Raw genomic sequence first — 27,083 nt, forward strand, 5'->3', positions numbered from 1 at the left:
ATCGTGAAACACCTCGGCAGTGTTACTGCCAGAATTTATGATCTGGAAGAAAAGATGTTTTCTTCTCTGGCAGTTCAACCAAGTAATGATCAGACTGTCTGGTCGGGTTTTAATGAGCTGATGTTTTAAGAAAACACAGAAAGGTTTTTCTCTCTTCAAATATCGAGCTTCTTTCCAAATCCCACCGCGCACACGCACTTCACACACACACTCATACACACAGATTATTTAGCAGGGTGGCACCGTATAAGCACGGAAATGATCATTGACCCAAACACACACACACACACACACATCACTGCCTCCTCCCCACATTATTTTCCCATTCTTCCCTCAGGAAAAAAAGAGAGAAACGTGAAATGATAGAGCGAGAACACACTGGTCAGAGAAGAAAGACAGTTAGAGAGAGAGAGAGAGAGGAAACGATGGACAGACAGAAAGACGCATCAGAGAAAGGGAGAGGCATGGCTCTGAGAATAAAAGAAGAGGAGGTGAGGATGAGTACTAAGAGAATGGGGGAGAGAGAGAGAGCGAGAGAGGTGGGCGGGCGACAGACAGACAGACAGACAGTAAGGCATTAAAATTCATGGCCTTTTTTATTTTCCGGGCTGAAAATCAATACTGTCTACTATGGATGAGGTGAGATGTGGACAACAGCGGTTGCTGGCCAAAGCATGGGGGAGGGAAGGCGGGAGAGAGGAGGAGGGGGGGGGGGTCGTCAATATTAGCAGTGACACAGCCAAGGTAGAACTGGAGAGGAGAGAGAGAGAGAGCCTATGAAGGGGGATGGGTAGTGTGTGTGTGTGTGTGTGTGTGAGGGGGTGGGGGGGGTCATTAAATCTGACCAGCAGAGCTTTTGGCCAGCGTAACAGCAGCGGGCCTTTTGTCCGCAGGCCCGGACAGACACACACACACACACACACACACACACAGATGGATGGACTGATGGATACTAACCCTCTTTCCTATTGTAATTTACAGCCCCCCCCCCTCAGAAGCTCCATCATTCAGGCGATGGCGTGTTTGACTAATGTCTGGCAGATGTTCTAACGCTACACGCCAACTATTGTCGCAGCGCTGGGGTCAGTTCACTTCTAATTCAGGAAATGGCTTCTTCTTTTTTTTTTCCTGCACTCTAAACTATAAATCTTCCTCTATGAAAGCCTCATCTCTTCGATGCGCTGCGGTTATTACATTAGTTTCACTTTACACTTTCACGGCACGCCCAGGCCAGCGAGCCTCGCGCTGCACGCTAACATCACAGAGGATATGCACGCCGTCTGCGAGGCAAATTATCAAAGTGCTTCCACTTCCCATGGATTTAACTCAAAGCGCCCCAATGCCCTCGGGAATTTATTACCCAGTATTTTGTTGCACCCTTGATCGTATTTGTGGGGTAGCAGGCAGGACACGTAAATGGTGACGATGAGCCTCAAGGGTGTTGCGGTTCTTAGACAATATTAATTATGTATAATCTGCTCTGATTAAATCAATCATAGAGTGTTTATAAAGAAGACAGAAAACTGCAGAGATCGAGTGTCTTTAATATACAGGAATAAAGTTTTGACAACGTGGTTGAAGTTTAATGCCTTTTTTCTTCTACGTTTTTTAATTGTGGCGCGTCCGATAAAAACCTGGTAATCATTTTGCACTTACTCAGAGATTAAGGTGTGTTTTGTTTTTCATACCATATAAATAACCTTTTTCCAATGATTGAAGACGGCTGTTGGAGCCAGCGTCTCATTTTGAATCGGCTCTTGGCTGGAGAACCCAAACCTGAGGTCTAGAACTCGGAACCGTTCCTGTCAGGATCTGGTTGGTCCGACCAAGACTTTGCGAGCACCATTTTTAAGAACACAGATGGAACCCTGATTTTAGACAGTTGCGAGAACTCTCGCTCAATTTTTTCGTCAGACGTTCCCGTCACCGTCTCCTCAGTGTCGGGGGAGGGGGGGGCTGAGACAAACGGCTGAAAGGAGTCCAGCGCTGACAGTGAAGTCCTAATTTGAGCCGCGGTGATTTTTTGCGGTACGGAAGGTGACGCTTCTTATTTTTACTGTCAAGATTTGTTCGTCTTCTTCTCCTGCACTGAGGTGGAAATATGTTTGGGACAAGATGAATAAGACCGAGGCTGAAAAATATTATTACAGGCAAATGCACAAATTGAGAAGGAACAAATTATTGTCAGCGGAGCAGTGATTTTTTGATGCCACTGGTTTGTCCTAGCCTCCACTCCATTCTGTTAGAAAGTCTCTCTGTTTCCCAACTCACAAATAAGCAGTCAAGTATTTACACCCTTATTATAAAGACTCAAATACTGTCTCTGATGACAAATGAGGCACTAAGGTATACTGTACATAGAGACAATAAACCCTGCAAGATCCAACATGTCCAGATAATTTTTGGCATTGAGCAGGACTTTGTCTTTTGTTCAGTTTGGATATGCAGCATCTGACAGCGGAGCGTCTTCCATGTCAAGATAAACTTTCCTTTCAGGTTGAGATACTGACAGGAAGAAAGTGAGGCGCGCGGCGGAGAGGAACATTCTTGACGTGGTTTTGATGCCGATGTGACAGCTGCTGCTATCGCGGAAAGAACTTGTAGATATGAGACCAAAATGAAAGTTGAGAAAACATGTGCCTCTGTGTGTGTGTGTGTGTTTGTTGTCACCGGTGGTAAAAAAAAGAAAAGCAGAAGAAAGATCTTCCTATCAGCCACCGGAGATGTTTGTATATGAAGTTTAGTGGGGAGCTGTGATAATTTAGTGATGTACGCTGTTGCTCGCTGTTACCCAAGCGTCCCAAAGGCCGCTATCTCGTTCCCTCTACTACAGCATACACACAGATAGTGCTTCTGAAGACCCAGGACCAGCGGTTACTATGGGGATAAGGGGAGAGAGAGAGAGAGCGAGGTAGAGAGAGGCAGGCCGCGGTTTTGAGGTGTAAAGCGTCATAAATAATGGAGGCTGCTCCTCACATTGAAATGCAAAGGCTGGAGCCTGGCCTGAGCAGAGGTAATGTTGGCCTTTTGAAATTTATTTTTCATAAGCATGACCTTCCCCCCCCCCCTGCCTTTCTCCCCAATCACATATAGACACATCTAATACTCCTTATAATGAAGGCAATGCCCCCCCCCCCTCCCCCCCACATACTTTTACATGCGTTTGCATTCCAAATTTCATGAAGTCTGCCAGAGTTTATTGAATTCAGTCAGTCATCAATCGCACATCAGGAGCAATATCAAAGCGAGGCCATTCACTGAGTCATCCTCATAACCACACATTTCAATATTTCCTCCTTCCTCCTCAGGGGAATGAAAACATTGCATGATAAAAGCAGGTTCTGCATATCATTTGCACGGCACACATATTAAAAACCCGCACTCCTTGTTTAAAACTGTCGATAAGCTGAAAGTCATTTGATAACTTCTTTATTTTTTAAATTGAGGATAAGCGCGCTACACTTCCGATCACACACGCGTCCTGTTTGCGCCAGAGTGGGGAAAGGTTATACGTATATGTGAGCGTGTGTCCACGGTAACGCGTCACGTCAGTTGCAGAACCAGAAGCCAGATACTCTGCGATGTGGATGAGACTCCTAACTATGTATGACTGGCTGAGGCCGCTCTGATGCGGCGCGGACACGCGTGTGCAGGAAAGGAGCAAGTGAAGCAGGAAAGAGAGATGCAACCCACACTGGGGTTTCCTGCACACTTCCTGCTATCAGCGCCAGTCGGGTCTTTGAAAGCTTCTGAGCACCGGAGGATGTCCAGGTTCACAGACAAACATCCTCTGCTGATCTGCTTTTTTCTCGCACTCATTCAGTATAATTAGTGAGCGACAGCAGCCGGAGGTGTTGCGTCTATAATGTTTAAATCCAGGGACAAACAAGGTTTTCCTTTTCTCCAATGATGTAGGATGTTCAAGTTCTTTAAGCAGCACTTAACCCAAAGAAATAAAAAATGCTCCTAAAATATTTTATAAATCTGGCTGTATGGAATTCATAATTTCCAAATTCTTCGGATTTCTTCTTTTAAATGTATACATTGGAAAGAAAGTCACAAAACTTGCTCTTTTGTCAGAATACTAACATTTTCTATTCTTAAATGGAACGCGTTTCCATTTTAGCAGAGCAACTCTCCTGTAAACACGGCCTCGGTGTTCCTGGAGTTTCTGAAGCATTTGCGTGGTTTCCTGTGAAGCGTGTCGACCGCCACTGTAACGATCAATCATATCAGAGTGACTCCAAAAAAACTAGCATCTTGTCAAAATACGACAAAAATGTCCTCAAGACTCTCACTAACCAAATATTTTATATTATTAAAAGTTCTCACAAATGAAAAGCAATATATTTTGTATGTATTTAAAACCTTTTATCTGCTATAAACACAAAGAAAATGTAAATATTCTCCAGAAACAATCAAATCAAATTTGTGTTTTCTATTTATCTCTGTCTCGTCTCTCTTCTTTGTCTGTTTTTAGAGGCTTCCAAAGAGGTGTAGGTCTGTTCTGTATAATCATCATAGCAACATAGCAATCAGGGCCAATGCCTGCCCACACACACACACACACACACACACACACACCGCTCTGAGGCTAGCTGGCGTCAGGCCAGGGCATCAATAAAGCCAGTGTGCGTTTGAGAGCCATTTAAGGGCTATTTTACCCAGACCTACAATCCTCCATACTGCTCACTACAGCACCTCGGTCACCATCACGCTGACCCCGCGGAAGGAGAGACAGAGTGACGGAGAAATGAAGAGGCAATGGCAAGGGAGAAGGGAGACTGGCGAGAGAGAGAGAGAGAGAGAGAGAGAAATTGTGATGGAGAAAGTGGGAGAAAAGAAATTGCAGAGAAGAGAAGATTAGAAAATAGAGGAGGGGGAATTAAGGAAAGTGGCCACCCAGAGAAGACAGGCTAGTTTGTTCCATCCACAAGTTGAACGGCAACTTTGGAAAGGTTGCATGAACAAAAGGAGCGCTACCTCTGCATGTTTACGTGTCTGTTTGGTTTTCATCATCATGATTTAAGTGCATTCTAGTTCCTCAATGATATTTTAGAGCCAGAGACTCAGATTGATCTGCATAATGTCAGACCAAGTCATAAATCAGGCTCCAGGTATACCGGACAGTTTTACATCAACGACAAGGGACTATCCAAATAATGAAGGTTGATCAGGGAGGAGAACCCGGAGTGAGGGAGGCGAGCTGTCGGCGGCCCTCGGAGTCAGGCGTGAAGATAAAGACTGAAACTATAAATCAGACCGCTTTTATACGGCCACAGCTAATTACCTGCTGGGCATTAGCATAGAAGCTCGTTTGTGATGGCCGTGCGTGATCACATGTGTGTCCTCCTTCCAGACACTTTCCTACCTTCCTCTGGAGTTTTGTTTGTTCCCCTCTAGAATCCATCTGCACCTACAGGAATTCTGTTTATCCATTGATCTCGTTACACCCGCCTCACAAAGCACAACCCTTTGTCCTCATCCCTCAATAGGAAGTGTCTTGCCTGCCATCTCTTCTTCTTCTTCGCCACCCCTCCCTCTCACCTCTCGCTCGTCTCTTTAATTCGTTTCCTCTCTTTTGTTCACTCTGTCTCCACTCACTTCTTCAACTGTTGAATCTCCGACTCGTCTCTCTTCAAGCCATCGCTTCCTCCCAACTATCCCTCTTTCCTTTGCCCTACATCACTCTCTCTCTCTCTCTCTCTCCCTCCCTCTCTATTGATCCAGCCATGGTTTTCTGTCTTCACTGTGCTGGCTGGCTGGCTTTAATCAATATAGATAATTGTCTGCTTTCTCTTCATGCCAAGCACGCCGTGTTTTTTCTCAATGAACCCAGGTCTTTCCCCTACGCAACCCGCCTGCCCCTCCCGGCTTCCCTCCACGCGGGAATCCCTCCGTTAATGACAGGAGATAAACTGCTTTCCTTACTGATTTTTCTTCCTATCCCCAATTCCTCACCTCCCCTCCTACCGACCTCCCCTTCCCGTCCCCTTGTTCATCGATTGCCGTGAGACATTGCACTGCATGCCCCCCCATCAACAGCTGTAAACACACCGGCGGGCCACGTGGCTCGCCTGTGAGCACAAACACGCGCATATATTCAAATATGTAGAGGTACTAGAGCTCATGTTCATATATTGGAGGACCTCCTCTCCTTTTAGTTTGTATTTGTGTCTGTAAAAGAATCTGAAGCAGTGTTGCACATTTTATTTATTTGATGCCTCAGAAGCTGAAATTAACCCTCAACGCATCATTTCCTGTGTTCCTCCTGGCACAGCGTTTAAGAAACTACATATCCCATTCAGGTATACTGATCAAAGGAACATCATCTATTTAAAAAAAATAAAAATAAATTAAAACTGTAGTCACCATGACAGGTAAATATGGTGACATCACTTTAATTATTGAGTGAATAGCTCACTTCCATGTTGTGTTTTCTCTCACTCCACTGATCATCTTCTTACTTTCAGGATTTAAATGTGCTCTCCAGTATGAAAATAAAATCACCATCTCTGACTTTACCAGATTAAACAGAGCGTCAAAAGAGAGAAATGCAGCTGATCGATTACGACCTTTAGAACTTAGGTGAAAAGCAAAGGGCACATTAGGCAAGAGTCTGTAAATTGTACATCTTTGCAGATAATGTCAGATAACGTGTGTCATTTTTTACTTTGATTTCCTCTGATTGCTTTTAATGTGATGCACTCAATTGGTATTTATAACATCATAGAGTCTAATACAATCAAACAGACCTTCAGTTGTTTCAGATGTTTTCTAGAAGCCTTAGTCGAACTCAATGTTGGCGTTTTATGTTTTGTTGTGTTAGCAGATGTTACTGCATCGTGACTACAATGCACACTTGTTGTTTTTGTAATTACAAAAGTCTATATGAAGCTGAGTCAGCGCTCTATGTACTGTTAGGGTTTTTCTAACCCTCTTCACACCAGTATGAGGAATACTTCAGAATGCCTGATGATCCCACATTTTAGCGTGGAGCACTTCTCATCCTTCAAGGGACATGACAGTCGTGTCACAGGTTCCTTTAGACTCGGAATAGAACTCAGGCCAGATTAATGCTGATTCTATAGCTAATGCTAGCACCTACAATATCGTCTACCACTTTAATTTTCTTTTTTTCTCCTCCCCTCTTGTTTGCTCTGTTTATATCTGGCAGTCCATTTTAGCAGTTTTTATATTTATCTCTTTGCTGCCTGAGAGAACGATAGCATCTGTGAACGATTAGCTATAGGGGACTTTCTCCCCTTTGCCCCCCCCCCCCTCCCAGCCATGGACAATTACACATGCTCTGCAGGGAGACAAAAGCATCATGTCCCTCTCTTAAATGCACTGATTGCTATTCAAGCTCTAACTTTTAACATCCCACACTCGTGTTGCAGTTTTAAGGCTGCAAGTGAAGGCGGGTGGAAGTCACCGTAAAGTGTGAGTGGTTTGAGAAAGAGACTGGGGGGGGGGGGGACTAAGAGGAATTTAAATGTGTTATATTTAAGGTTTAATAAGCTAATCAATAATAATGAGAATATAATTATATTGATACCATTTTTATTAGCATATATAATTTATTAATGTAATTGTTTTATGTTAAAGTGGCAAAGAAAAACTATTGAAAATAACCACACAAATCAAGGTGGTAACTTTTAGTTACATTAAAATGTAACTAAAGTATTTAGAATTTTCTATTGGATTAAACCTTGTTGAACTTCGCTTTCAACTTTTCCCTCTTTTGAAAGATCTCAGAAAAGCAACAGTTGACAAAATGTCCGAGCTGATCTCTGAAAGTTAGAAGTCAGCGAGGACGCTCCTCACGCCTCCCTTATCTCACCTCTCCTCCCCTCGCCGCTCTGTACTTTACTCGCCACTGTGACTGACTCGAACTGCAGCATGTCGGCCATTTTGAGCTGGTTGTGTAGTGTGTGTGTGCGTGTACTTGTGCACTTGGTGTCTGTGTGTGAAAGTGTGCTGGTGCAGAGAGAATGGACCCTTATCCAATTTGTACTAGTCAGTAGTGTGAAATGGCGGTAGGTCAGTCAGCCAGGCTGTGTGTGTGTGTGTGTGTGTGTGTGTGTGTGTGAGCATATTCTAGCTCCAAACACTATGGTCATTCAGCATGTACCAGCAGGCGTTCATCTGCAATGAATAACGGTCAATGTGCAACCACACACACACACACACACAATAAAGCACATAGTTATGGCAGAAATCATAAAGACACAGTGTAAGGAATAATATTGTAGTGAAAACCGGCCTCATGCTGGCATCCCGGTTGTGTGTTCCAATCTAAACACACACACACAAAAAGACTTTCCCTTTAAATTGGTCGTTATTGTATCGTCGCCCCCCTATGGATTGAATCCATACAATAACACACACAATTCTCTGTTTGGTTGTTACAATTATCTCTGCTCTGGAAGCCTGTAATTGTGTCGTGTGTGTGTGCGTGCGTGCGTGTGTCACCCTAACCTCGCCGATGTGATTATTTCCCGCCGGTCTCTGCTTACAGTTGTTGCAAAGCGTCATCCATTCAGCTTCCAGCGATCGTTAACCGTCGCATTGCTTTTGATTTTTGTTCACTTTTGTGAGAAATCTGCGGAAAAAGTCCTGATGAAAACGAAGACTCCAATGAAACAACCTTGATACACCTCCAGCTTTCATCATCATGTTGTTTTTCGGTTTCCAAAAGAATTTGTAATGCTCTAATTTAAAAAAAAAAAAACGCCTCACGTCGGAGATTTGAGCAGCATTTCGGAGAAACGTTTCTAAAGCAGCCTAATGCAGGAGAAAAGCTCTGCTGATCGAACCTCTGGTCAAACAGCGGGGCAGCAGGTGATTGGCAGTGTCTGTAGAAGGTTCAGCGGCACGCACGCACACACACACACACACGCCTAATAACACAGTGGCTGAACAGCATCATGGTCGTTGTCTACATCTGTAATTGTGTATTTTTTATGTGTGTGTGTCCATTTGTCATTTAGTGAGTGAACATAAGTGGGTCTGGGGCAGTCTGTTGATGGATGGAGTGTAAAAATAGAGATAACAGCCACTCTGGAGAAAAAGAGTTTAAGGAGGGGGGGGCGAACAGGGTGGCCTTGAGCACCCATTCTTGCCTCCAGCTGTTAATTCGTCCATCTCTTTCTCTCCCTCAATGAGTGCAGTTTGTTAAGTGGAGGGCTGCGCTGCGGCAGACGTCACGGATTCGGATGAGTTCTGTGTGAATGTGTGACGATGGTCCGACAGATCTTCATCCACAGATCAGTCGAGGTTGATTGGTTGGCAGCGCTTGTAGATTTACAGACGCAGTCGTTCGCCCTAAATTCACGCTCTTTCATTCTTTCTCACAAAACATGTTTCTTTTGGCAGATGGATTTTTGGAGGAGGTAAAAAAAAAAAAAAAAGAGTCTCATAATATAGAATAAGATTTGAATTATATTCACTCCTCAACTCCAAGAACATAATTGTTACTGTCAGAACATATAATTAAAAGTAATATAGATTAAAGCCATAAAATGTGCGTCGTCATCAAACATTTAAAACCCCTCACCATTCTCAAATTAATTAATATATAGGTATGGTTAAAGCAGCTATTTAATTTAGGCTGCTTTATTGTCCATATTTTCAGTTCACACATTGGCTGTTTGAGGATTCAGCTGCTGTCACAACTCCGTAAAGCCTCCAGTAGGTGCAGAATAATTGCTCTGCCACTGATAAACATTATTGTATTTAAACCCCAAAGTCAGATTTCTTTCTCTCCACATGAGTTGCACCAACAGCTAAAGGAGGCTGCCCAGCAGAAGAGGGAGGCGTCCGTCCCTCAGTCTCTCCTCGAGTCCTCTAATGCTGGGAAGTTGTGTGGACAGTAAGGGGGGGGGGGGACATCATACCTCTCACCTCTGCACCCGGATCCCTGGACCCATCACATCCCTCTGTCCCTGGGGGTGATTTCAGAAACTACATCCCCATCCCATCTTATCCTTAAATTCAGAATCTGCCCGGAGCATCCTGATCCCCGCCTGCTGGAACTGAGGACCGTCACGCTCTCAGATTAGGGATTTCTGATGCAACTGTGGTCCGGACAGCAGCTCAGCCCTGCAGCCTGGGATTGTGTGTGTGTGTGTGTGTGTTATAACTATGAGTGCATTCATGTGTGTGTTGTTGCTCCCGGTGAGCGTTCTTCACCTCTGCTGGCGTGTGTTTGGGTGGAAAGTATCTCGTATTTCGGCGTCAGTCTTCTAAAGCTTCCTGTGAGGTACGCCAGGAGAAAAAAGTTACGGCTGCAGCGTCTCCGAAAAGAGGTAGAATAAAAGAAGAAGAGCGAAGGGTGTGCTTGGTTGGGGCGAGCGGCCCCTGCAAAAGGGCCTCTCGTGTGCGTGGGTCTGGCTCCCCCCTCTGTGGGGCCCCGATCGATACGAACTCAGAGCAATAAAGCTTTCCCCCTGTCATCTCCGCAGAATACAAAGCAGAATGGGGAAGGGAAGGGGGTGAGGAGGGAGTGAGGGAGGGTGAGGTGGGGGGGGAGGTCTGCTGTTCTGCTAGCCACGCCAATTTCCTGACCCCCCCCCCCCTTTTTTTACTTCTCCTCTCCTTTTACCCCCCAATCCAACCGTAACCACAAACCACCTCACCCTCCACCTTGCCTTTACCTCCCGACCCTCCCTCCTCTTCTTCCTCCTCGTCGGCTCCAGACTGACAAGCCTGTATTTTATAATTAATGCTCTTGAATAAATTAATTTCATAATTCACTTTTGTTATTTATGGAGGGATGAATGGATGGACTTGGAGAAAGTGTAAAGAGAAAACATTAGAACTGATGAAGGATGGGAAATGGACAGCGAGCAGGAAGTCATGCAGAGCGGTACGGTGACGGAGAGTCAGTGTTTTAAATGGGGGGGGGGGGACTGAATGGGGATGGGGTGATGGTCGTAGATGAAGGGGGGAGGGAGGAGAGGTATTACATGGAGCATGAGGCGGACGTTTTGAAGGAGAGGAGCATGGTGGGAGGGAGGTGGAGAGAATCAGGAGACGGAGGTTGTGAGTATTCAACGGGACAGGAAAAGAGAGGACAGGAAGGGGTACAAAGGTCAAGTGCGTGCTCTCTTTAATTGGAAGCCAATTTAAGTCGGGTCCAATCGATAAACCTGTAAACCTGAGCGTCTAACGGCTCGCAGCGCTCCATAGATCACTGGGTATCCAAGGCTGGAGGAGGGACGAGAGGCGCCTTTCAACGCCTCATCCAGTCGTCCAAGCTTTTGTTTGCACTTGTGGAGCTTTGCAGGATATCAGAGCTCACGAATCAACAAGCTCACATCCTGAGTGTGAATGAGAGGAGTCACAAACACAATGAACACACCTCCTTTTCAGGTGGGGGGGGGGCTCTACCGGCACGGTACAAAGGATTTCCCCCCAAAACCAGCTCGTCTGCACACAACTGTCCCTGCAGTCAGACACTTCTTCATCTTCTTCAATAATTATAATTACAGGTTTGTTTTTTTTAAACCAGCACACGAGTCCTTGATAAGCATTAAGATGATGAATTCTGCTTCGCCTGGACATAAAGGGAGATTTCACAATGCATGTTTCCCGTCTCGAAGGGTTTTGTGTGACCTGCATTTTATTTTGAAGGCCTCAGTCTCATTTTCTGGTCGTCTGTCCGTCCCCCCTGTCCCTTCACTTTGTCGTAGACTCTGTTGCACACAATCTGCCCCCTCCCTCCCCGTCCAATCACTCCCCACACCACCAAGGCGAGGCTGTGTGTCTTTGTTAGTCCAATTGCCACCGTCTCTTCCTCCCTGCTAGTTCTTGTGGGAAGCTCTGTCACACTCTGCTTTGCTCTAGATGTCTTCTCTGCCGCCGCATCAACATCCTACCTGCCGATTTCTACCTCTTAACTCACCTTGTTTTCTCTCTTTGAAACCCAGCTTCCACCAGTACACCCCCCCCCCCCCCCCATCACCACCACCAGTCAGCAGCTCCATCCTTCATGCTCATTTGATCCATCTCCCAGCATCCTCCTCTTCTCTTCCTCCCTCATCCAATCTAATGTCTCCCTCCATGTTTACGCCGCAGCACGGGGATTCTGGAAGAGGAAGCAGCACACAGTGGCCATTTCCTCCTTCCCCTTGTCCTCCCTCTGTTTATTTCTGTGTCCATCCCTTCATCCCTGCATTGTGCTCCTTGGGGAGGGAAGTAATAATGGGGGGGAGAAGGAGAGAGGGAGGGTGGTGTGATTATTGTCTTGTCGGGAGTCAGAAGAATCGATCGGTACAGAAATATGTGGTGCGAGAAAGAGGTACTGTATCGGATATAATAAACACTCTAGAGACATATTCGGGAAGCGCTTGCCCTTGTGCACGTTTGCACGCCCGTGAGCACGCACACACACACACACACACACACACACATACTGTGTGTGCTAAACAAGCACAGTTAACATTAAGAGCCAAACACAATCACACACTCTTCCTCATTCACACTCCAGATGGAATCACAATGAAGCCTCCTCAGTCTATAAATACATGAATCCAGTCCCTCTGTTAAAACTCACGTCTGAACCATCAGCATTAAAGCCTCCACTGACAGATATTTGGTGTGTGTGTGAGTCTTAAATGTCTTTCATGAAGATCCTGCTGAGGATCGGCCTGTTTTAAAGGAGGAAGAGGCCGGAATGTCTGTGAAAACCTCGGACAACGTTCTTGTTTCAGGAGCGACATGAAGCCAGAACCGTGAAGGATGTTCTTCACAGCCTGTCGAATCAGAAATATCCTCATCTGATCTTTGCCACGTGTAAAACGGATACTTTGAATGAATGTCATCCTGGTTTCACTCCTTTCTTATCAGGACACAGTGATGTTAATATCAGCAGACAGAAAACAGAATCATCCCCTAATAGCTGTTGTTAGAGTGTCAACATCAGTCCAGACATTAGCATTAGCATTAGCATTAGCATGCAGTACTTTGTTTGCTCGCTGCAAAGCTTCGGCTACAGGCAGGGAAACATGTTTATTTTTAATGATTAACACTTTCACACGTGAGCAGCAGACCTGCACACACGCAGACACACCATCTTTTGCTGCTGTTGCCTGGCAACAAGTCTGTGTGTCCTGTGTTAGCAGAGCGCTGTCCAGTGGTGCCATGACCGCTGCAGCTGACCAAGACTGGAGGATGGAGAGAGGAGGGCAGAGAGAGAGAGGCAGAGGAAGGGAGGTAGAGAGGATGAGGGGATGAAGCGAAGGGCAAATAAAGACACCGAGGGTGAGGGAGAGGAAATTAGATTTGTAGATACACAACTATGAGTTTATACAACAAAAATAATTATTGATTCTAAATGATAGGAAACAGCATAATTACTATTAAAAAGTAAAATCAGTCCTAAAACAGCCTGGAAGCGGTTGCAGAATATTAAAGACCCAACATGCAGTCAGAATGAATGAGAAATTAAATTGTGGCTGAAGAAATGTGCAGATTGTTTCATTTATTCTGCACCTTCAACATTATTTATGTATTTGTTTTGAATTGAATATGAAAGATATTTTACAAGCAGGCCGGAACATGAACTTCTTTATTTGATGGGCATAAAGAATATTTTAGTCCAGCTTGGGGTGAGACTTTGGTGAAATGACGACAACCCAGTTTTTGTCATCATTTCTTTTGTGATTTGCATTGAAAGAAGTCATTATTTCATGAAACTTTGTGAGACCAGGAGGGGGTTTGCTCTTGCTGTGCTGTAGCCATAACGACCTGAGTATGAAGGTAAGCTAGTTACCAGTGTGTGTGTGTGTGTGTGTGTGAGTGCTGACCCTTAAAGATCCCCTCCACACACACACACAGGGACACATCAGCCATATATAAAACATATATTAGATACTGGACCAGAACTGGCATCCAAACTATTTGTAATGTCATAAAAATATAAAAGTGACCTCTGAAAATTTCACTTTGATTGCGTACGGAGAAAATGTCCGCTGTCAATTCCAGCAGTGACTGTGAAAATGTGTTAAAAGTCTCAGACCTTACAAACGTAACGTTCAGACTGAAACTGAAACTGAATAGTAACACCTTTCAATGGATTCTCAATCTGCAAGATGTTAACCTGCTAGTCATCAATAAAATATCAGTCCATGGATAACACACCGATGTCGTCACCTGTTTACAGATCAGCAAACGATTGTATCAAAGCAAATATACAAAAAACAAAAAAATTAATGCAGAAGCTCTAGAAAAGCAGAAGTTTGGCAGAATGGAGGAATTACAGAACCAACTGGAAACAATCAATCCGTTCAGCGTCTCTGCATGCCGCTCTGTGGACAAAGAGGAACAGCAGCAGTTAAAGCACGGCTTGTGTTTGAGGGCACTTTGTTGGTGGCTTGTTTCTCCTCCACAGCTGAACCGATCCGTCCTCTGCTTGCAGATTTACCCGTCGACGCTGCGTGCCTGTTTTCTAATCAATGTGACGGGGACAGGTGGAAAAGGCAAGCAGCCAGCTCGCTTGTGTGTGTGTGTGTGCGTGTCACACAACATGGCTGAGACCATGTGTCTGACCTCTGACATCCACACGCCAAAGCAGCACGAGCAACCCCCCCCGCCCCTAAACACACACACACACACAGAGAGAAACCCACGCGCCGTCTGTCACCGGCCTCTGACAAGCGTGACCGGGGTGGGATGGGTGGGCAAGAAAGGAGGTGGGGTGGGTTTAGGACCCCTCCAGCCATCCTATGCCCCTCACGCTCACTCATCCCCTTTTTCTAATTTCCTGACCCCCCCCCCCCTCCGCCTCAAACACACACCGGCAGGCTGTCCGTGTCAAACCCAGAAGACAGATTCATCATCTGTCCAGTGTCCTCCGTCTTTCTCCCTGTGCTATTAGCACTGATAGGATGAGTAAGGACAGGTGGGGGTGGGGAATCGAACCCAAAAGGCTGCAGTCACACTTTCCTGGTGGAGGTGTGTGTGTGTGTGTGTGTGTGTGTGTGTGAGGTGTACTTTTTAGATGTTAACATTTTGAGAGTTCCTAAAATCTTTCACTCATTTTATTTTTTAATGTTTTTGGTGTCAGTCATGACTGATGAAGATTTACTGATGAAACCAACTTAATGCTGAGAAACGAGCAACAAAGCAGAAAAATAATAGTTCAAGTCTGATCAGAAAAATAATTCCTCATGTGTGCAGGACATCTGTGACATTTACGGTGTTTGATTTAATATATACGAAGTGGGAGGAAGGATGGAGGGTGGGGGTTCAAACACGGCCAGAGGGGGTTAGGGGGCAGTTGAGATGTTACTGGGAGGGAGGGGGAGATGGACCGGAGGGGAGTGGGATGATAAAATGATTTTATGGGCTCCCTGCCTTCATATGCTGAGAAGTGGAAGGAGGATAGAACAATAAGTGTGTGTGTGTGTGTGTGTGTGTGTGTGTGTGTGTGTGTGTTTTCAGGTGCAGCATATTAACCCATATTTGAATGGATCCAACATTTCGGAGGTTGTGTTTTTTTGAATATTGACGGCAGAGATGACACAAACACTAGAAGTCGATCACTGTTATCACCAAATGAAGATGATGCTGGATCCTCAATGGTGGCACAAGAAATTTGTGTCTGCAACTAAAGATGTTCTGTTGTAGATATGTGCTCGACTTGAAGTGTATTTTTGAAATGCTTCTCCTTCGGTAACTCTGACAAATCAGTTTAGAGAATTGTATTCCAGTTTCCATTTTAGAGTTCTGCTTTTTACCCGCTGTACCCGTGAACACACACTTCTGTGCTTTTATTCTGATTGTAAAAGCTAATTTTCACACTGTCAGATTAATTTGGTTCATTTCTCCGCGTGGTCCTCGGCAGCTTCTGGCTCAGCATTTCCAGGAGTTTACTGCCACCTTTTGGTCGCGTTGTGTAACTACATCGGTTGCCACCTGAATGCATTTTCTATTTACCACAATAACGCAGATGGAATGTTTTTAGTTAATTATTTCTAATAATTAAATTATTACTTTTAACACAATTGAAACTAATATTGTTAGAATTTTTTGTTGGCATCTAACACGTAACTTAATAAAAGAAGCCACAGAAGAAAAAAAGGGCTAGATCTTTTTTTTATGTACAGTATATACATTTTGCAGTGTCATTTTCAGTATTCTTTCTAGTTTTTTTGTTTGATCTCTTTTCAAGGAGTCTGATATATTTTAAGTCTCAACCTCATGCAGAAAGGCTGAAAGCATTTTAAACACTATTACTACTTTAAGTACTTTTCTTATTGAGCTCAACTCAAGAAATGAAACCTGTTGTTAAAGAAAAATGCGGCATCTGTACGCTCAAAGAATAGTGCAGAAGGCGAAGGAGGCTCGTGTCCAAGATTGCTGAGTAATGTCTGGCGATCGGGAAAGCAGTTCCTCTGGCGCTGTTGTTCCTGGAACAATCACCTCTGAAATCCCCAAAGTCACCAAAAACAGAGGGAGTGGTGGTAAATCCAAAAAACTGACCTGAGCTCGACGCCTCACGGGAACGGAGTAATCCGTTTCTGGAAGACCCCTCGCTCAGAAGGCCGTGGTCGTGCTGTTGGTGCCTCTGAATGATGACAATGAGCTGCAGGGCAGGAGGGGCGGCGAGAGGACAGAACAGCCAGAGTCCAAACATTTCATTTTTATCTGTGCGTCTGACCCATTTTCCTACAGTAATTATTACATTTTCCTTATGAATCACATTTAAAATGATTCTCAGTTAAATGAAATTGCCATCGTCGTGTTTTTGTGGTTTTGTGTTAATTTACATTTTGAAAAATTACTCTGCAAATGAAATGCTTTGAATTACTGTGCACATTGAAATTAACAGATGATCGATCACATTCAATAAATACAATTCATCCGTTTAATGCTTATTCCACATTCATATTTACGGGACACAACTAGTTTCGCTGCTTTCACGATGACATGCAAGTCGGCTGGTCGGAGGTTTTCCCAGACGGTCGATGCCGAGAGTAAATTTAAAACAACAGCCCTCTGCTCTTCCGACCGTGGAGCTTAATCATCTGTGACGTGTGTGTGTCTCTCACAGATATCAGGATGTCTAAAGCAGCAGAGGAGGAGAAGCCTGGGGCCGACTACCCAGGGGACAGTTCAGGTAAACATGCTTACACCTTTATTCACATTCAGCATTCAGCTTCTAATGATTTGTGTGAAATGTTTTGAAATTATTTCACGGTTTTGGATTTTGATTTGAATTTTAGACTTGATCACACAAACACACACACACACACACAGTGTTTAATCAGTGGCCCCTCTGTGTTTCAGACTCTGAGAGAAACAGTCCTGATGACCAGGTTAGTTTTTTTTTTTTTTTACTCTTGCTACTGATAATATGAACTCTGTTAACCCAGTGGGCCTGGCAGCAGTCCGGTGTGTGCGTGTGTGTGTGTGTGTGTGAATGTGAGGCTTTGCAAAGTGCTTTGGGCACGGCGAGGGTGAAGAAAAGCGCTAAGTGCAGTCCATTTACCATTTCACCTGTAAGGTTGAGCACCTCTGAATGTTATTCCTACTGGCACGGATCTCAGGACGGCGTTTGTTTTGCTGCAGGTCCAGCCCACGAAGCCCAGCCCCTTCAGCATCTCTCCCACTCGAGCTGGCAAGGTAAGCATGAATATGTATGTGCAGGTGTGTTTGTTTGGGTCCGCTTTATCTCGCCCATAGGGATTGGCAGTCGGCAGCTGAATTCTTTTCTTTGGCTGCGAAGAGCTGAGTGATTCGTCGAAATGCATTCAACAGTTGGTGGATACCTCTTCCCTGTTTGAATGCCTGCATGCCGACAGCTTTAGATCAATCCCCTTTGACTCTGCTTCTCCTGTCATTCATATATCGCCCAGAGCGAGGCTCTGAATATGGAAACGTCTTTGTCCGCAAAGCGGCCTAAGAGGGAAAGGCAGGCAAGAAGAGATGGTTGTGAATGAGGTGACAGTGAGTGATTAAGGTAAAGATGCTCCACAGCGCAGCGGTGACTGATGGGTAACGACAGGTGGGGGGGTCAGGGGTCAGCGGCTTTGGAATGATTCTGCCACCGTGGCGGCGAGGACGATTGACTCGTCTTTCTGGTGGATGACTGGCAAACACTTCAGGGATCAGAGCGAGAGAGAGACTGGAGTTCAAGTCAAAGTCGAACCAACGAGTGCTCATGAATATACATTCTGAGAGACCTGTCCTCTGACTGGACCAACGCTAGCCACAGTTGCTCCAGCGCTAATTCATCACTTAACCCTTGTCCCGTTCATAATCACAGAGCTGTCGTAAGTCCGGATTTGTTAATTATTTGTTCATCTCCATTCATTTTAAGGATCAGTCTGTCAGTCTAATAAAGTGAACTGTAGAGAATGGAGACAGAACTCTCTGAGAAATATCATTTAGAGGTACAAAAATGTGTTAGACTATCAATAATCACTTATTTGTGAGATGGTTGATTGATTTCCTTTCAGCTTTCAAAACACCGCGGCTTTATGGTTTCGTCTTTCTGATCTACTCTCCTCTCTCATTCTCCTGAGGAAAGGAACTATTCATGATCGACTTCCTGTTCCAGGGACAGACTTGCAGGACGTGTCTCACGTCTTTCATTGTTACCTGCCTGACTTAAGGACAGTAGCAGCAGCTAGATTGTGTGCAGGTTTCTCTCATATCCATTGACTGTGTTATGTCACTGGTGAAAGGCTTGTTTCAGACCCAATCAGGCGTTGGGGTCTTTTTTTGCAGAGACGCCAGGCTGAGGAGCAACAACTCCTCCAAGGAGGTTTTCTCCCTCGGCCACATGTTTGCTGCTTTCCACCCTGGTAGCACAATGTAAAAGTTAATGACTTCCGAGAATCAGTGTGTGTGTGTGTGTGTGTGTGTGTGTGTGTGTTAATATGTGATGCAGGATGGTGCCTCCTCTAATCATACGTCACCTGCTAACATGCATTTGTGATTTACTTTAGGGGAAGAACGAGGAGCGTTCTGAGATGAGCAACGTTGTTCCTGCACCTCCATCCCAACAGCAGCAACAGACCCAACACCATCACACGCAGCTGATGCTGGCCGGCAGTCAGCTAGCAGGGGTAAGGGGGGGGGCTGCAAAGATTTACCGACATCCTCTTTTCATTATCCTTCCTTAATGCATCCTTTTTCATGCTTCTTCACCTCTCATCCTCCCTCCATGTTCACGTCTTGATTTTGTTTCCCGACCTCCCAGCTTGCCGCTCTCCTCCCGGCGCAGCAGCAGCTGTTCCTGCAGCAGGCGCAGGCTCAGCTCCTGGCAGCTGCCGTCCAGCAAACCAACGCCGCCCACGCCGCTCACGCCGCCCACGCCGCCCACGCCGCCGCGCAACAGCAGCAACAGCAGCAAAACCAATCACAATCCCAGCAGCAGCAGCAACATCCAGTCAAACAAGAGCAAACCGTCCAAGCCCCGCCTCCGCCACAGCTGGCACTGACGCAGCCAATCCAGCTCACAGCCCAGGTTAGGACAACCGACAGTTTAACAGCTGATTGATCGAAAATGTGGCTTCATATGAAAAATAGAAGACTTATCTCCCGAGTCATATTGTTGATGAGTCTTTGGTCTAAATGTTTGGTCTTCACTTTAAACTGTTGCTTGTCCTTGTGCATCAGAGATTAGCTTTAAGTCGTGTTTGTTTGTCTGTTGGTTGCAGGACATCCAGCAGCTTCTGCAGCTCCAGCAGCTGGTGTTAATGCCGGGCCATCCTCTCCAGTCTCCTGCCCAGTTCCTCCTGTCGCAGGCCCCACAGAGCCAGCAGCCGCAGCAGAGTGAGGGTCCACAAGCAAACTGGCTTAGACAGTCACGCTGCAGAATTCTAGCCATGAGGGACTCCTCTGTACCCCCACCCTCCCCGCTCTACGATGTAGCTGCTGGATCCTTCGGATGATTGAACGTTCAGTTGTCTAACGGACTGCTCTTCTTTCGACAGGCTTGCTTTCAACACCAAATGTGATCCAGCTACCTCAGCAAAACCCAGGAGGCCTCCTGGCGACTCCACCTCGCCTGGGACTCCAAGCACAGGTAGAAAACCTCTTTGTGGGGTGGAGAGAACGACAGCGGGAGAAAGGAGCCCTGGGAAAGTGTACACTGTTAAAAGAAACCTGCAGAATATACTCAATAAAGGTGAAGGAATCCCAGGTCCTCAGGTGGATCGATCACCCCGCCCTCATAATTACATATTATATGATAAATCAAACATTATTATTCAGGTTTACTTCAAAGGACCCACGAGACAATGATGATCTTTCAAGTTTCTTTAATGTAGCAGTCATCACCGCTAACCGCTACGTAGCATTTGCAGCATTTAGCCCTCGTGATATTATTCAATTGCAGACAAGAATGCTGAAGTCAAACTAGATCAGGGATCCGTCGATGTCCACTGTTACATATATTCTGCAGCAGCTTGTGTTCATAGTGAGACACGCTTTGTGAGTCCGATGAAGTCAAGCAGCTCATCTTCCATCTGCAGCCTTCACCTTCGTTAAAACAATGCATGAACGAATCTCCGCACGGCCACAATGACGTCATCCCAAACACGAAGGCAGGCGTCTCCTGCTTGTTTCCGTGTTTTATACACAGAGACGCTGGATGTAAGTGAAACGCGTAGCAGCGGTTGTCACGCCTTCATGTTCTCAGCTGACCCAGAGCCAGGCCGAGGCTAAATCCTATTTCCGAATAATAAATGCAGAGTATTTTTATCCTGTTTAGAAAGAAAAAAGACTGGCGTCCTGCATGATGCCTGACAAATCTGTAGAATCTGTCCAGGCACCTAAAAACCATTTGATTTGATTTTCTGACATCCCAGAGGGAGAAGGGCGGTGAAGTGGCCGTCGGAGGACGCGGCAGCTCTGTTGTGACCAGCGGTAGCAGCGGTGTCAGTGTCGTGGAGTCTGCAGGAGCTACATCAGCATCCAGCAGTGCCATGGCCGCCTCCCTGACATCTGCCTTGACTCCTGGGGGGCACAGCAGTCACATGGGGGAAGAGCCCAGCGACCTGGAAGAGTTAGAGCAATTTGCCCGTACCTTCAAACAGCGACGCATCAAGCTGGGATTTACCCAGGTAGAAGACAGTGATAAGAGGAGGGCTGGCAGGAGGGTCTGCGCGTGATTTGTGACACTGTCTGTCTGCCTCTGTCAGGGAGACGTTGGCGTGGCGATGGGAAAACTGTATGGAAACGACTTCAGCCAGACGACCATCTCGCGATTTGAAGCGCTCAATCTGAGCTTTAAGAACATGTGCAAGCTGAAACCTCTGCTGGAGAAATGGCTGGGAGATGCAGGTAAAAAAAAAAAAAAATCACAGCATGAATGAATGAATGAATGAATGAATGAATGAATATATTTATTAGATAGAATGTTAGAGTACAAGTACAGTCACACAGTAGCATGTATTACAGTACAAATAAAGTCAAACATCCTGTCTAAGAGGAGCATTTCAAAAAAGCCCTTGCGGTCTTGTTTCCGTACATAAATCATCAACATGTAACAATACAAATACAAATAAAACCAATATTCAATAGCTCAATTGATGCAACGTAACATTAGAAAAATTAAAATAATAAAAAAAATTACACCACTGATGCACAGTGACAATGAATGACAATAGATTACAGGCATCCTTAATGACAAAAGAAAAGAGGCAACAAGCAGAAGTTGTTCCTCCATTCATAAAAATAATGTCTAATATGGAACTCAACTGTGTAAAGTCGTAGCTTGATGAACTCAAAATGTGTCAGATGTATGCAATATTTAATGTATATATGTGTTTCTATTGTGTACTAAATGTGCTTGTATCTGCATTGCTGCCTATTAATGCAGGAATTTCCCTTTGGGATTAATACAGTCATCTCAATCTGAATTTAGACGACATTCATTAATACTTTGCAGGCAACACAATGACATTAACATGAAATCCATAGACTAAAAATGTATTCCCACCATGTGAGTTGTGCAACAGAACCTTTACATCTCTTTCATCTCTCTCCGCCTGACAGAAACCATGGCAGTGGACAGCATGCTGCCCAGCCCATCCTCTCTCTCCTCCCCTATGTTGGGCCTTGAGGGTCTGGCCGGCCGACGCAGAAAGAAGCGCACCAGCATAGAGACCAACGTGCGAGTGGCTTTAGAGCGCAATTTCAACACGGTAGGACAGCCGGCATTAATAAACCGGTGCCTGCTCGGGGAGACAGACATAAAAACACGGCCAGTTTCCAGCATCGATCTTATAAACCACGGAGCGAATCATTTATGTCTGAAATCTAAAATATTTATTTTGTTTGCATTTCAAATGTATAAAAGCACCTATTAAGATTCAATTTGTAGAAAATTATGACAAATAATGTGATCAGGATACAAATGGGGACACAGACTTGTGATCTTATAACAGCAGCGATAAAGTGATGCCGGTTCTTTCCAACGTGTCTTAAATTGACCAAAACACATTTATATTTTCGCTACATCGGCGCCCGCCTGTTTGATGTTCTCCTCAGAACCAGAAGCCTACCTCGGAGGGGATCCTGCTGATGGCAGAGCAGCTCAACATGGAGAAGGAGGTGATTCGCGTTTGGTTCTGCAACCGCAGGCAGAAAGAGAAACGGATCAACCCGTCCAGCAGCACCACGCCTCCTCTTCCCAGCCAGACCCCCCCTGCCGTGACGCACAAAGCCTCCTGCTACAGCCCACACATGGTACCTTTCTGCTTTTTGTTTTGCCGTGTAATTTTGGCTGTGGGCTTGACATTTTGTTTTACCGATGGACGGAAATATTTCCTGATTTCTTGTTCCCTCTCCAGATATCCAGTCACGGTCTGTCCCAGGTTACCACCAGCCTCAGTACAGCAGGTGAGCTGTAATTGCGGTCTGAGCTTTTCTCGCTCGCACTAATAAGTCATGAAAGTTTAACACGCTGCTCCTCTGTGGTGTTTTTTTTGAGACCCAAAGGTCTGTCACAGGAAGATTAAACCGGCCCTGATATTATTTGGAAGGAGTTGAAATATGATCTGAAGTGTCGTCTTTTTCCACAAAAATCATTTCCGTGAGAGAACGATTGAAACAGAAAGCAATGCTGTTTTGTTGACATGGAGGAACTGGTTCCATCTTGACTTGTTTGTCTCCATGAATCTTGACCCGTCGCCATGATTTATCGCTACGATGTGAGCTTTTCCCAGGTTTCATAGATATGACCGATGGACTGACACGCAAGAAACACGCAGGAAATGTATTGCCCTGCCGATGCCAATGCTTTCTAGTCTATAACTGGTCTGTAGTTTGAGAGCGCTGCTCAAAGATCTCAGCATTGTAACTGCTGATGAAGAGCTGTGGCGCTAAAGCGTTTATTCCCTAATAGCACCGTCCACAGAATGATTGCAAAACCACTACGCCATTAATATCCCACCTCGCTTCCCTTCAGGCGCCAGTTTGTCACCTTCAGCATCCTGCCCCATGACTCCTGTTAGCTCTGCTGCGGTAGGCTCCACCTCTTCTGCTGTGACTCCACCTCCTCACAGCACAGCCAGCCCCGCCCCATCCCACCTCGGGGTCCACGGGCTCAGCAGCGGGTGAGTATTTTTGTTTTATTTTATTTTTAATGGCTAGTTTCACTCATTTCACAACTTGTTAGCAAAAGTTTAATTCAGCTTTTAACACACTGAAGGAAAAACATATTAAAAACTCCCGAGTTCCTTCCAGAGTCTGGAATGTAAAGCATCGGCTCTCAAACACGTCAGGAAAAAGAAAAGCTTCACTTCTTATTTACCCACAATTCTAAAGGTGTGCTGCGCTCTCTTCTGTTCACGTAACCATGGAGACGTGGATGTACGGAAAGCGTACAGACCACTTTATGTAGAAAATGTTCGATGCGGCAAAGAAGTAATAGCAGCTGCTGTTGTCTCGGGAAACACCCACACAGGAGACTGAAGATCTGCGTCTCTGATTGGTGCATGTCAGTATTTCATCACGAAAACGTGAATTTGCTGCCGTTCCCATTTCAGGAACCCGATGATGGCAGTAAGCACAGCGATGAACCAGGCTCTCATCGGCAGCAATCCCCTGGCTACCCTCAAAGGTGCGTGTGCGTGTCCCGTCCATCCCGCCCATCCCACCAAGCCTCCACAAGTCTCCGTTCCTATAGAATACTTCCCATTTCACCCTTCATCTCGTCTACACAGAATGAATTTCCTTGCAGCCACACTCCTCCTCCTAAGCCCGAACTTTTTGAATCACTCAGAGGTGAAAGATTCCATTTGATTCTCGCACAATAGTCTGCTATCAGCACAAAGTCACAGGAGGCCCTTGTGGCAAAGCTTAGGAAGCCAAGTCAGCTCACAGTAAAGAGTTGAACAGGCACAATCGCCCTCTCAAACCTGTTGGCTAAGCAACCAGTTTACACTGAAAACTGCCCTTTTTAAAAGGGATGATGTGCTCCCAAATCAATTAAGCATCCCAAATACGATCCTTTGAGCTCGGCTTTGAATTCCTCATGGGGGTCGATCTCCCTATAGCTCCGATCAGACCTCACCCCCGTTCTTCCACGTCATTTAGCGGCGGGTTCCTGCGGGCCATGTGTTGATGAGAAGGATACAGTCTGTTTTGGAAACTGCAGCCACGGCTCTGATGGAGTCACAGGCTGAGGGGAGAAGAAAGAGGCAGCTCTGTGAAAGAGAGGGGGGTGGGGGTCCAAATGGATCATTGACAAGGAAGGATTTGCGGTTGGGATCCCTCTGGCACCACACAAGCTATGAATGTTGACACCCGTGGTGCGGTAATAGTGGATTAAAGCGTTGACGACTACAGTGAAATTCAAAAGTCGTCGGCTGTAACTTCGTGGAGGATCGACATTTATTCTAACATGCGGCTGTGACTGTCTAATAAAATCATTCGTCTCGCTGCATGCAGAAAGCCTATCTAGTATTTAAATGTCTTTTTTGTGTCCTCTATATTTTGTCTTTTCTCATCCACTCTGCCTGCTTGATGATTATTTTTTCATCATTATTGTTATTATGTTTTATTTGTCTATTCTTATTCCCCCTTTTTCTCTTGAGCTGTACCTTTTCTGTATTCTAATCTCAACGTTCTTCCCTCTCTGCACTGGTCTTCCTGTCCTTCTTCCATCACTGCTCACCTTCCTCTTCTTCTTCTTCCTCTCTTCCATCACTACCAGCCCTAGCAGCCAGCAGTCATTTGCCTATCTCCAGTCTTGAGGCGGCAGCAGGTCACATGCTTCTGGGTGGACCTGGGGGTCCGGCTGTTCCTCCCTCCCTCCATCCATCCTTCTTCCTCAATCGGCCCACCCTTCTCCCCATGGTGACCGGCTCCATGGCGACAGCCTCCACACCTGCCATGGGACCAGTAAGCAGCAGCAGTGGTGTGTGCGGCCCGAGACCCCCTTTCCCCCAGTCTCCGCCCGCTGGTGCCATCAACCTCATGAGCCCAACCTCATGCCCAGAGGAATCCGCATCTCCGTGTTCAAGCCCCGCCTCGTTCTGTTCATTCAGCGAGGCCTCGCCACCACCCCTAGGAGGCGCCATGGCCGAGTGATCCCTGGCTGACCACCAAAGTATCCTATCAGAGGAGGAGGAGGAGGAGGAAAAAGGAGCAGTGCATTAAAGGAGCTTTAAAAATCTAAACTTACAACCTCACCTTTCAACCAAAGCCATCTCTGTCTGATCCATCTGTGATTTGCGTCTCTTTCTCTGTCTCCCCCGGCGAAGTCTCCTGAAGCCAAAAATATACAGAGATGAAGACGGAAGGAGGCAAAGAGAGAGGCAGGATGGAGAGGATAGAGAGAACTGCAGAACAGAGGGCATTCAAACCAAATAATGAGCGACAGCTGGAGAGGTGACTCAAAGAAGTGTTTTTGGTGTTTGGGAAAGGAACCCCGTGCTTTTTATCAGCTGGATGATTTAGAAAAAGAAACTCACTGAGGGCAGAGATGAGAAGGGAAAAAAGGGAGAAATGGGAGGCAAGAAGAAAGAGACTTGTTCAACAAGCTCAGAGGATCAAGTGGTTGCAGCCACATTTACAAAAGAAAAGAGAAACACATACTGTCAAAGATGAAAACCAAAATCTCCAAATACCAAAAACTGAAAACCAAAAAAGCCAAAAACATCAACAACAACAATAAAAAACGGAGAGAAAAGCTTTAGTTCAAAAAGACTTTGACCTTCTGATCTGTCCTGGATCAGTTTGGTGCCCCCGTCTTACTTCATGTCAAACATTTTCCATTTCAGTCCTACTATCAAGTTTCATTTCATTCAGTTCAAGATTTACAAAAACACTTAGTTTACTGTTATTTTGTATTCAACGTAGTTTCTTGCAGGTTTACGTCTGCTCCCACATGCGGGATATCTACCTACCTCTTTACAGCTTTACAGTGGGAACCTACATTTAATAGAACAGCGTGTTTTTTTTGCCGTGGCAGATGGGTGGAGTTTATTAATTGGTAAGATGCCAGCCATGCATGCTGTAATATTAGACGGTTGTAGAGCATTGTGGTACTCCGAGGCGCGTCCCGCCCTTCTGGCATGTGCATTGGATGTTGGGAAATCCCTTTTAATCTGACTAGATATTGGCTGGTTATCCATAAATGTCTGATGAAAAGATTGATTGTGATTTCAGGGGATTGTTTACACCTTACATTTCTGTTTTTAGGAAACATTTCCGTTATGCTTTTCATCACCTTTGTTATCATCATCATCATCATCATCATTATTATTATTCAACTTTTTTATTATCGCTTAAAGGTTTTTGCAAACAAAAGTATACACACTTATTAGGATTTACACCACAGGCAGATACGGACTTTAGTGGAACTCTTTTTATAATTGGCTGCTGTTCTTTATTTATGATATCCCATACACACCCATCCCATCATCATGTCATCTTCCAGACGGATCATCTCCCACCAGACAGTCACTCTTGGATACCAAAGCATCGCCTCTGGCTGCGTTGTCTCTGGATTCGCCGGAGAGACGAGTGTCCAGAGAAAACCTCAGCAGCGTCAAAGGAAAACAGACACACACACACACACATGCTGCAAGCATAAGACAGAGTCAAAACCAAAAAAA

At 45.4% G+C, this 27,083-nt stretch overlaps 1 protein-coding gene across 1 annotated transcript in view; it reads left to right on the plus strand.

The window, feature by feature from the left end:
- pou2f2a (POU class 2 homeobox 2a) overlaps positions 1-25,554 on the plus strand; it is a 43,332-nt gene extending 17,778 nt beyond the window's left edge. The window contains exons 2-16 of the mRNA XM_068747297.1: positions 17,060-17,125; positions 17,296-17,324; positions 17,578-17,631; positions 18,960-19,079; positions 19,214-19,480; positions 19,674-19,788; positions 19,950-20,041; positions 20,826-21,080; positions 21,159-21,300; positions 22,015-22,163; positions 22,510-22,707; positions 22,812-22,860; positions 23,429-23,576; positions 24,009-24,082; positions 25,178-25,554. Of these exons, the coding sequence (XP_068603398.1) occupies positions 17,060-17,125; positions 17,296-17,324; positions 17,578-17,631; positions 18,960-19,079; positions 19,214-19,480; positions 19,674-19,788; positions 19,950-20,041; positions 20,826-21,080; positions 21,159-21,300; positions 22,015-22,163; positions 22,510-22,707; positions 22,812-22,860; positions 23,429-23,576; positions 24,009-24,082; positions 25,178-25,554 (2,135 nt within the window). The remainder of the gene's footprint in view (positions 1-17,059; positions 17,126-17,295; positions 17,325-17,577; positions 17,632-18,959; positions 19,080-19,213; positions 19,481-19,673; positions 19,789-19,949; positions 20,042-20,825; positions 21,081-21,158; positions 21,301-22,014; positions 22,164-22,509; positions 22,708-22,811; positions 22,861-23,428; positions 23,577-24,008; positions 24,083-25,177) is intronic.
- The last annotated feature ends 1,529 nt before the right edge of the window (positions 25,555-27,083 follow it).

This window comes from Brachionichthys hirsutus, chromosome 13 (genome assembly GCF_040956055.1).
Source record: "Brachionichthys hirsutus isolate HB-005 chromosome 13, CSIRO-AGI_Bhir_v1, whole genome shotgun sequence".
In the NCBI taxonomy this organism is placed as follows: Eukaryota; Metazoa; Chordata; class Actinopteri; order Lophiiformes; family Brachionichthyidae; genus Brachionichthys; species Brachionichthys hirsutus.